The following is an 11,197-nucleotide window of genomic DNA, read 5'->3' as shown; positions in this document are numbered from 1 at the left end:
ATTGCTGGATCATATGATTCTTGTATGTTCATCCTTCTGAGAAACTTCCAAACTGTTTTCCACAGAAACATATTACCATACATTTCTACCAGCAATGCATGAGAGTTCCATTTTTCTCTACATACTTGCTAACACTTTTTTTCCTTTTTTCCCTTATTGTATCCATCCTAGTAGGTGTAAGGTGGCATCTTGTTGTATTTTATTTGCATCTCCCAAATGACTAGTGATGTCAACATGTGCTCACTGGCCATCTGCTTATGCTGTTTGGAAAAATATCTATTCAGATCTTTTCCTCATTTTTTAAAATTGGGTGTTGCTGTGTTGAGTTTTAGGAGTTCTTTATGTATTCCTGATAATAGCCCTTATCCGTTTTATTTGCAAATATTTTCTCCTGTTCTGTAGGTTTTCTTTCCTTCTTTCTATTTTATTTGGTGTATTTTTTTTATCTTTTAAAAATTTTTTTAGTTGTAATTGGATACAATGCCTTTATTTTATTTATTTTTATGTGCTGCTGAGGCTCAAACCCAGCACCTTGCACGTGCTAGATGAGCACTCTACCACTGAGCCACAACCCCAGCCCCTATTTTTTTATTTTAATTTTATTTTTTGCAGTGGTGGGGATTGAACCCTGGGCCTTAAGCATGCTAGGCAAGCACTCTACCACTGAGCCACAACCTCAGCTCTGTATTTTAAGTGAACTTTATAATACATTCTGTCATATTCTAAAGATGGAAAATATTTTCAGTAGAAGCCAATCACTTCTTTATTATATAATATTCAGAAATAACACAACTAGCCAGATGTGGTGGCTCTTGCCTATAATCCCAGTGATTTGGGAGACCAAGGTAGAAGAATTGCAAGTTTGAGGCCAGCCTCAGCAACTCAGCAAGGCCCTGACTAAAAAAAAAAAAAAAAATAAAAAAAAAAAAAAATTAAAAAGGGGATGTGACTCAGTGGTTAAGTACACTGGGTTCAATCCCTGGTACCAAAATTATTTAAAAAAATAATAAAAACAGCTTGTTGCACCTCATAGCTGGGCTAATACACCCTCCAATGTGCATTTTCCAAGTGTCTGAGAGTTAGCTAGTCCTAAAATGAATTGATCACTTTTTTTTTTTAAAGAGAGTGAGAGAGGAGGGAGAGAGAGAGAGAGAATTTTTAATATTTATTTTTTAGTTCTCGGCGGACACAACTTCTTTGCTGGTATGTGGTGCTGAGGATCGAACCTGGGCCGCACGCATATCAGGCGAGCGCCCTACCGCTTGAGCCACATCCCCAGCCCAAATTGATCACTTTCACTAACTGACCTAGGCCTCCACAGGTACTGTGTCCTTTGACTGGGCATGCCTTTTGGTGATTGTTACTACCAACCTACAACAGAAATAGTCATGTGAAATATTCAGGCCAGACCTGGGCTGGTGGGAGGGATGCAGATACCTGGGACTCAGGCCTTATCCCAAGAGGAACTCCATAGACCACAGCATAGTTTTCCCTGGGGAGGTGATATATGAATAGATGTACTACTTGAGAGGAAGTTGTTCCAAAGTTCAGGCACAGCATATGCAAAGGCCACAAGGGCCCAAGGACCCCAGTTTATTGTGATTTTAAAGCACTGTCCTGGATTATCACTAGCCTTTACTACTTTCCAAGTTCTGTGACCCATCCCCATTAGAATTTCAACAGACCTGTCACCTCCAAGGCCTAGAAAGCTACCTGACATTGCCTAATTTCTCTTTTGTTTCACTGAGAGGAGGACCTTCTGGGCTTTCCCCAGTATTCCCCAGGGTAAGGCTGGCCCAGTGAAGTGCTCTTTTGATTCCTCACCCAAGTCTGTGTTCTGAGAGCTCTGGATAGGCCAGAGACAATTTTATCACAGTTCCATGAAATCCATGATACACTGTCAAGTGTACCCACAAGAGATGTCTCTACTCCTCCAGAGGCTGCCCAAACAAGTTAACTCTTGGACCCTGATTCAGGATACTGGGCTACTGGCCAGCTCAGCTGCTTACTCCATAAAACCTCAGGCAAACAAACCTCTTGTTTCTTTGGATCAAGGGGGTTTCCGAGATTTAAACGGCTGCATCCCCTTTTAATTTAATTAACTAATTTATTTTGATTTTGTTTTTGGTACTGTAGATTGAACCCAGGGTGCTGAGCTACATCCCCAATCCTTTTGAGTCAGGGTCTCACTAAGTTTGAGACAGGATCTTTTTTTTTTTTTTTTTTTTTTTTTTTAATGGTGCAGAGGATTGAACCCAGGATCTTATGCATGTGAGGCAAGCACTCTACCAACTGAAATACAGCCCTAGCCCCAGAGAGACAGGGTCTTGCTAAATTGCTGAGGCTGGCCTTGAACTTGGAATCCTCCTGCTTCAGCCTCCAGAATCACTGGGATTACAGTCCTGTGCCACCGCGCCCAGCTTGCATCCCTTTAATCTTAGGGGCCTAAACTGTCTGTGACCAACTGGGCCCCTAAACCTTGTTCCCCTCCATAGGCAGTTCTGACTCCTGACCTAGCAGCCCCTCAACCCATGGGAATTTTTATGTCGTCAAACCTCTGAGCACTGCCCGCCCCCGGCCGAGAATCCTTTTTTCTCTCCTCTGGCCAACTCTTATCGGTTATCTCACAAACCCAACTCAAAAGCCATCATCTCTGGAAAGGAGGATTTCTTCCCTTCTGTCTCTTCCTCCTCTGTGCTTCTGTCATGCTGTGGGTGCCCTGTGTCTGCGTACACCCAAGAGTCCGGGTGTAACCCAGCTAGGGAGAGTCTTGGTCGCGCGGCGGCGTTCCTTCCAGGAACACTTGTCTGCCCCTGCAATGAGTTACGGCATTTGTGACACCAGCCTGGATCCCTAAAGCCCGAAGCATCCTCGGGATGGAAGAAAATAAAAAGACTCTCGTTCTCTAAGCATCCGTCACTTTAGAATTCGGTCCGGGCGCGTTTGCGTCAAGGAACGCTGGACTTGGCCTTGGAGGCCCCGCCTCCGGAGCGCGCCAACAGGCAAAGGGGTAGCTGACCCAGGGGCCTCGATTCTGGTCCCAATTTATTACCCCTGACAGCAAGAGGAGCACCTTGTGAGGCAAAAATTTTCTGGTGGGGCTCCAGCGGCGCAGACATGCGGCAGCTTCCCCGAGGGGTGTGCTCAGCTCCTCCGCCCCCATCAAGCCCTTGGTACCGCCCGGGGATTCCCAGCCACCGCCCGACCCCGTCCCGGAGTCCCCAAGAGGCCCCGCCCCCGCCCCCGCCCCCGCTGCGCCTGCTACCGAGCGCGGCGCCGGGGGCACTGGCTGGAGACCCGGCTATGGCAGGGCCCGAAGCATCCTTTGACCCCACCTCGGGTTGGAAGCGCCACATTGTGCGGCAGCTACAGCAGCGGGACCGCACGCAGAAGGCACTTTTCCTGGAGCTGGTGCCGGCCTGTGAGTGTGCCCTTGGGCATCTTAGAAAATGGCCATTCAGGAGGCTGGGCTCCCGGCCTGGGAAGAGGGTTTGGCTGTTCAAGCCGTGACCCAAGTGCTTTAGCGCCTTCTGGCTTCCGAGGGAGGCCTTTCGACTTGAACCTGTCTGCCACGCCCCACTTCTGAATGGCCAGGATTCCCGTCCCTTCCAATCCAGGCTCTGCTTAGAACTCTCTTGGGCGGAGAGATCCTTGCTGATACCCCCTCAAGGCTCGGCTCAACCCCCACGAGCTGGGTTTCCTAGAACGTTTGCCCCTGAGTATTGTTTTTGCCAGGTCTCTTGTGCTTTCCTCCCTCTCAGATGGTCCTCAGGACCAGATCAGACCATTTAGTCTCTAACCCAGTGAAGGAAGGCTGGACTATCCAGAGCAGCCGCTTGTTGGTGGATCTAGTGAACAGTGAAACTCTTAATCTCTAAGGAGAAAACTCTGAATCTGGGCTCTGCTGCCGCCTATAGATGATTGGGACACAAGAAGCTTCTCTGTGCTCAGCACACCCCAGCCTGAGGGAGAAGCAGGGGTCGCAGGATTTCTAAGGGAGCTGGGAATTCAGATTCTTTTGGAGCTTTCTGGGCAGCTGTAGTGTGCGTTGGGGGTAGGGGTGGGGCAGTTCAGGATGGGATGAACTAGAGTGGATCTGTGTGTAGGACCATTGGTCACCTGAGATTGTATGTTTGGGGTTGGAAGTTTTAGTTTTTTCACTAGTTCCAGCCTGCCCTGGAACTAGTGAGAAAAGTTTGGGGTTGGCCACAATCCCTGCTGCTATCTCACTGGAGCTAATCTTGGTAAGTCCCCAAGACCCAATCTGTTTCTTATCCTGGGAAATCACTCTGCAATCTTCCAGGTGCTGGGCCTTTTTCTTGATGGTCCTGAGGCTCTCCCCTACTTCCAGGCAGCCTCACTTAAGGGCTCGGATAGACAGGGGAACCTCCCAGTTTGAGGAAAGAGTCACCCACAGTCCCTTTTTGGGACTTCCAAATCTAAGGGTCTGGAGCAACCCAGAAGGCTGAAATCAGAAAGACTGAAATTCCTGTTATCTCTGTGGTCTTGGGTAGTTCATGTCCCTAAGCCTCAGATTTATTCTATGTAAATTAGGCATAATGGAACCTTTTTAAGATTTGCTGGGGACCAGTGCTGTGCCTTTACTACAGCTGAGGTGGGGTTTTGTATGAGAACTAGACTAAATCCAGCGACCTCAGTCAAGGTGACAAGCAGGGCACTGGGTGAGGGAAGGTTGCTGAGAAGCTAGGCCTGGGCTTACCACCCCCCAGCCTGCTCCGGAACTGAAAAGAGGAAGATATCGTGGATGGTGGTGGATGTGTGTAATCCAGGGTCTAACCACCTAACCTAAGAAGATCTGTTGGATAATTGCTCAAGGACTTTCTATTTTGACCTGGGGGAACTTGCACCAACTCTGGGGAAGTTAGGATTACTTCAGTGTGAAGTTAGAGCCCTTGAAGGGGAAGTGACTTGCTGAAGGTCATAGGCTAGTACAGCTTTTTGTTTCATCATGCTCTGGAGCCAGCCCTGTCTGGGGCAGAGGTGAATCAATCCTAGGCCCCTTGCATCCTTCAGGACCCTCATCAGGCAGGACCCAGCCATCCTGTTGCCAGCAGTAGGGGTCCTTCTGTCCCTGGGAGAACAGGTCTTCTCCTGGGTGACATGGTGGTCTATGCCAGCACTAAAGGTCCTGTAGAGATGCACAAACAACTCTCAGGCAAGGGGCACAACCCATCCACAAGTAACTTCCTCATTTCCAGCATCCCTGGACTCCTGTAGCCTTTCTAGCCATAGGTAACTTGTATGCCAGGGGTTGGCTGGAAAGTGTCTATCTCTGCCCCAACTCACCCTCTTGCTCCCCCAGATAATCATCTCCTAGAAAAAGCTGAGCTGTTGGCCAAGTTCTCAGAGAAGCTTCATATGAAACCAAATGATGTTACTTCTGCCACCCATCAGAGCTTCTGGTAAGTGTATGTATCAGTGATCATAATAGGCTGCCTGTTTCTAGTCCCTCCTGCCACCCAGCCCCCATGCTGGGTCATACTCTCCCAGCACCTCAGTGGCTCCTAGCTGCTACTCAGGGGTGGTTCTGGAGAGGCAGGCCCTCTCCCAGGCCAGCTGCTTTAAAATCTCCTTTTTCCTTCTTTCTCTGCATTTTTCCTATCCCTTTCCCCTCCTAACCCTGCACTCCTGTCTTTCCCCCTTAGCCTTTTTCCATCTCCCTGTTCCTTACCTGATGCCTACAGAAAGGATCTTGCTCCCTATTCCAAAGAGAAAGAGAGTGAAGACTAGATCAAGGAATGGGTTGGGGCCAGAGTTAGCAGGTGTTTTTTGAGGAAGGTCCTTGGCAAGTAAACACAAGGCCAGAGCACAGGACTCATGAAAGCTCATTTCTGAGATTTGCTCTTTCCTTTTTTTTCCTTTTTGTGGTGCTGGGGATGGAACCCAGGGCCTCTCCTATGGTAGACAAGCACTCCACCACTGACTGCTCTTCAATCCTTGCTTTTTCCTTGAGTGGCTTTCAGGCTTCCATTTTCCTCAAGAAAAAGTTAATGGCTCTTGTTTCAGGCTTTTCATGGGACACTGGGAGCCTTTGAGCATTGGGGTGAATGGAGGGGACATAAGTACCACTCTCTGGTTGGTTGGCAGGGAGGAGTCAGGGCCTGACTCAGACCAAAGCTCACCACCAGACACTCTGAGGGTGAAGTGGCAGGAGGAGGAGGAGGAGGGGCTCCGCCTGGACTGTGGTGAGGTAAGCTGGGAAAGGATCAAGAATGGGGCAGGGCCAGGATCCAGGACTTTGGGGCAGGGAGATACTGTCAAGGGAACCAGGAAGTGAGCAGAACTTCCTGTGTTTGCTGCATCCCTTAAAGTCCAGTGCTGCAAGCACTGAGTGAGCCCTAGTATATTAGGCCTGGAAATGAAGCTGGGAAGGGTGCAAGCCCTGGATGAAGTGGGTTCCAACATTGGCTGGAAAGAGTGAGACAAGACTTCAGGGAAGTGGATGCTTGTGTAGGGGCCTGGCAGCCTGTTCCCCCTTCTAGATGGTTTAGCCTACTCTGCTTATTCCCCCACTCACGTGCCTACTCTTCACCCCTTGTCCAGGCAACCCCAGGGCCCAGCATCAGGTGATGGTTAATATATACTTGCAGACAAACAACCAAGATTAATGTAGTCTATAGGCAGGACTTGGCACTTCCACCTAGCATTACTGCCCTGCCTGTCCCCTGCAACGGCATCTCTTGGCTTCTGTTGTACCCTACTTATTTCCTCTGATTTTCTTCTTATATTTGTAGATTTTACTTCTGAGTTCCTTCTCTGGCTCCTTTCCTTCCTCCCTTTAAATGTGGGTGTTCACTTGGGTGTGCTCATTGGCTCCCATGGCCACAGGGATTTTCTCTTTCTTTTTCTCTTCTGACTCTCGGACCTGTCTCTACCCAGCCTTCTTTTCTGCACACTGGACTCTTGCTCAGCTGAGACATCACATCTAAAATCATCTCCAGCTGTGGGTGATGGTGCACCCTGTAATCCCAGTGATTCAGGAGGTTGAGGCAGGGGGATTGTGAGCTCAAGGCCAGCCTAGGAAACTTATAAGACTCTATCTCAAAATAAATAAATAAAAAGAGCTGGGGATGTAGCTCAGTGGTAGAGTACTCCTGGGTTCAATCCCTAGGGCCACAAATAAAAATAAATAAATAAGTAAAATAAATGAAATCACCATCTCTTCCATAATATAGCACTTAGCACTAGGCAAGCATTAGCTTAGTTAATCCTCTACATTGTAGGTACAGAGGGGGAAACTGAGACTTAGAGAGGTGGAATCTAGATTTGAAACTCCACCCACACAAATCCACTTTTTGTGATTTCTTCATTCTTTCAACAAATATTTATTGACAGTCGCTATGTCCAAGGAACAGGGAGTGCAGCTGTGAACAGACCTGGCCCTGTGGAGTTTTCAAGGGAGGAGAGTGTGCTGGGCCAGTAAACATGTGTCCAGTTATAGTAAGCCAAGTCACCTGCCCAACACAAATGTGGGAAGGGGTTACAGATAAATTGAGAGCCTCTCCCCCAGAGCTGTGGTTGCAACTTGATAATGGTGTGACATGCCATCACATTTGTAGATTTGTATTCATCAGGATACAGCACAATTTCATCACCACCAGACATCCTTCTTGCTATCCCTTTTTAGTCACACTCACCCTTCCCCAAACACCCCTAACCACTGGTAACCACTCATCTGTTTTCCACCTCTATCATTTGTTTTTTGACAAGTACCAATAAAAAAATATTGAGTGGTGTAACACAACAGAAATGAAAGCAAGTGATAGGTGACGAGGATGGCAATTAGGTTGCTCAGTGGTGAGAAGGATTATAAATATTGTAAATTGGACCAATTATGAAAGTAGGGGCCCTGTCTGCATGTGCAGGGGGTCTTCACAGTCCTTCACACAGGGAGTTATATCAGTGCAGGTAGACAGCCTCAGCCTCGCACCTCAGTCCATCCTTACCAAGCCCTTGTGAGAAAGTACCAGGAACAGATGTTAGCAATAAGAGTACCCCTCCACCCCGTCCCTTCCTTGTGATTATTTGCTGGGCCAGAGGTGCTCAGAGTCTGGCCCTCATTTTCCTCCTACCACACTGGTGGGCACTGCCTTGCCTTGGATCTGTTTTTCTCACTGACCCCTCAGCATTGAAAGAAGGGAACCAAATTTCATCTTCATGGCTGGCCCATCTCTTGGCTCTGGGGTTGAAGGAATGTGGAGTGAGGCAGGGGTAAATATGTAATGATTCTCACCCTACTTCCGGGCTGTCAGGGCAGCTCCAGGACTCAGTCTGGGTTCAGTACTCTCACAGTCCATTCCTGTTCTTAGCCTTGTGTGCTTCTGTATTCTGAGATCTGTGCTTGGGCAGGCCAGCAGTTGGTCAGGGATTGTAAAGAAAGCCAAATGTTGGAGAGGCAGGGAATAGAACTCACATCCCTTGAACCCTCCCTGTAGATCAACACTTTACTTGGAGCATGATGTAGTTAGGTAGCTTGAGTTCAAATATCAACTGTCACTTAGCTGTGTGACTTTGGACAAGGCATTTAACTTCTCTGTAGCAATATTCTCATTTGTAAAACGAGGCTGGTGGATTTACTATATGGTGTTATTATGGGGATTAAAAGAGTTAATATGTGTAGAGTGCTCAGAATAAAGCATGGCACGTGTAAATGCTAGATAACTATCTGCTATTATTTTAAATATTTTTCTTCATAATAGTTCTGGGTTGCTCTATGGAGGTAGGGTGAGGGTCATCTCATCTGTACCCCTGCCTCATTCAGCATTCCTTCAACCCTATGGAGGTAGGCACTATCATTCCCATTTTGCAGATGAGGAAAACGAAGCTTGCTAAGGAGATTCACTTTCCAAGGGTCTCTACACCCCTAGGGTCACAGAGAAAATAAGTGGCACAGCACAGCTAGAATTGAAACTCAGGAGTCAGACTTCTGAGCCTAGAGCCTCTGTTGCATCCTTATGCACGATCCTAAACTCATCTGAGCCTTGTTGGGAAGGGGCCGTGGAAGGTGGTGGCAGGCTCTGTCCCTCCAGCCTCTCCTGCCTGAGAGGGGCGTGAGGCCTGGTGTGAGCCTTCCAGAGGTGCCCAAGACCACCTGTCCGCCCCCACAGATCGCCTACCAGGTGGTGAAGAAGAGTGCAGCCTTGGATGCCCTGCAGTCGGAGCTGGAGGAGCGGCAAAGCAGGTGAGTACCGGTAGGGTGAAAGGGACAGCGCCCTCCTCTGCCCCAACAACTTTCCCCATGACCACCAAAGACCCCTGGCTTGTGTTTGGGGGATGCGAACTGCACGGCTCTGAGGGCGAAGGCTTGGCTGGGGACGTGGCTTAACCACCTGGCGGCCATGGGTACATCTCTCTGGGGTCTTAGGCGGGTCCCCACTGGGCGGTGATGGAAGCGTTTTGGGATGCACTGCCTGCGCTTCGGGTCCTCCAGGCTGGCGGCTGTGGAGGCCCGCGTGGCGCAGCTGCAGGAGGCGAGGGCGCAGCAGGTCAGCCTGGTAGAGGAGCTACGGAAGCAGAATGCGGCGCAGCGGAAGGCCTACGAGGCGCTGCGCGTGCACACTGGGCACCAAGAGGTGGCACTGCGCAGGCTCCAGGAGGAGGCGCGCGATCTGCTGGAGCAGCTCTTGCAACGCAAGGAGCGCGCCGCAGCCGAGTGCAACTTGCGCAACGAGCGCCGAGAGCGGTAGGAGGGCTGGGCCCCAACCTGTTCTGTGGCTAGCCTCCTCAGAGTCTGGCCTCGCCCTTGCCTGAAAGGCAGCGGTGGGGATTGCCCCCTGGGGAGAATGGACTAAGTCAGGCTCGAACCTGAAGGCAGGGGCGTTTGGTACCCCACCTTGGAATCTTCTGGCTCCTAGGATGCTTTTTTTCCCCACTAGGGCCAATCAGGCGCGGGTGTCCCAGGAACTAAAGAAGGCTGCCAAACGGACTGTGAGCATCAGCGAGTAAGAGTGAGGAGGGACCGGATCTGACTCCTGTACTCTGTAGCTGCCCGACTGTCTGCCCATTTTTCCATCTAACCCACTCCCCCACACCGGTACACCTGACTGCCTGTGGACACAGCAGCAATCCAGGGTCCACTGGATCCTTGCAGAGCTGTGTGATCGTAGGAGCAAGTTCATGTGCCCACCGCAATCCTCCCTCCCACTTGGACCCTTCCCCGCCCGGAATTCACATCTTCACCATAATCAGTGCTTGGGCAGGGAGGGGCTGGTCTGTTGCTTTGGCCTTCTTGAGCTTTATTCCTCTCTCCCAGGATTCCACACACTCTACATGATGGGATCAGAGAGCAGACAGAGACTCTGGCTCTGGCTATTAAGCCTGAGTCCCTGGAGAGTGAGGCTTGTGGGAAGTGGAAAAGGCCTTTCAGGTGAGGACCCAGTTGGCTGTCTCAGAATTCCGAGGCTGCCATTGTCTTCTTCTAGGACCTTGGGGCCAGCTGGTGGGTTGGGGCTAGGAGTTTGGGGAGAAGCTGGGGTACAGCCCAGGACTGGTCTGACCTACAGTGCTTGGGGTAGTTGGGGTCATTTTCACTGAACATGCACTGCTTTCTTTTCTTCCTAGGACCAGAGCTCTGGGGTGGGGTTTAAGGCTTGTGAAGGGGTGTCATAAGGAGGGAACTGTGGGCAAGGCCCAGGGCTCATCTGTCCTAGGCATGTATGTATGTAAACACAGGTGTGTGCACGGGTAGGTATACACAAGGGACATGGGCATATGTATACAGGAGCTTGGTTGCGAATACCTTAGTGTGTATGAACATAAGAACATATGTAGATGTTTGCTCACACTCTCAGTGCCCCCAAGTCTTGATTTACTTGTCATTGAGGCTGCTCTCTCCTGGCTCCGTTTCCCAGCCTGAAGGCTCTTCTCCTCAGTCTTTTCTTGTAGGTCCCTGGTGTCTAGGTCCTGGGATAGTGAAGGAACCTTGGGGGAGGGGCTTGAGACACTGGTCTCCAAAGTTCTTGGCAGCCCTGGTGGGCTGAGACATCCCAGTACAGTTGGGCATTTCTGAGATTACTCAACAAGCTTAGGTTTCCCCTCCTCACTGCCCCCAGCCTTGTCCCAGCCTGAGGCCACTTCATCTGCCCACTCCCATATGCCCTAGCTCAGCCTCCCAGGAGCTTTTGTTTGTGAGCATTTGCTGAGGGGGGGGGGGTTGGTAGTTCTTACCATCATGGTA

General features: G+C 49.9%; 1 protein-coding gene across 2 annotated transcripts in view; it reads left to right on the top strand.

Moving 5' to 3' along the window:
- Positions 1 to 3,066: 3,066 nt before the first annotated feature.
- Positions 3,067 to 11,197, top strand: part of ATG16L2 (autophagy related 16 like 2) — a 13,037-nt gene continuing 4,906 nt past the window's right edge. The window contains exons 1-7 of one of the 2 annotated variants that reach the window (XR_014020668.1): positions 3,067 to 3,421; positions 5,324 to 5,423; positions 6,109 to 6,211; positions 9,129 to 9,202; positions 9,452 to 9,703; positions 9,897 to 9,962; positions 10,274 to 10,387. Coding sequence is in view for 1 of the 2 variants with exons in the window: in XM_081282335.1 (XP_081138461.1) it covers positions 3,118 to 3,421; positions 5,324 to 5,423; positions 6,109 to 6,211; positions 9,129 to 9,202; positions 9,452 to 9,703; positions 9,897 to 9,962; positions 10,274 to 10,387 (1,013 nt within the window). In the remaining variant the exon portion in view is untranslated. The remainder of the gene's footprint in view (positions 3,422 to 5,323; positions 5,424 to 6,108; positions 6,212 to 9,128; positions 9,203 to 9,451; positions 9,704 to 9,896; positions 9,963 to 10,273; positions 10,388 to 11,197) is intronic. The other variant, XM_081282335.1, reaches the window with a different exon arrangement.

Source organism: Spermophilus citellus, assembly GCF_964194105.1.
Source record: "Spermophilus citellus genome assembly, chromosome: 2".
In the NCBI taxonomy this organism is placed as follows: domain Eukaryota; kingdom Metazoa; phylum Chordata; class Mammalia; order Rodentia; family Sciuridae; genus Spermophilus; species Spermophilus citellus.
This window is presented reverse-complemented; position numbering and strand designations above follow the sequence as displayed.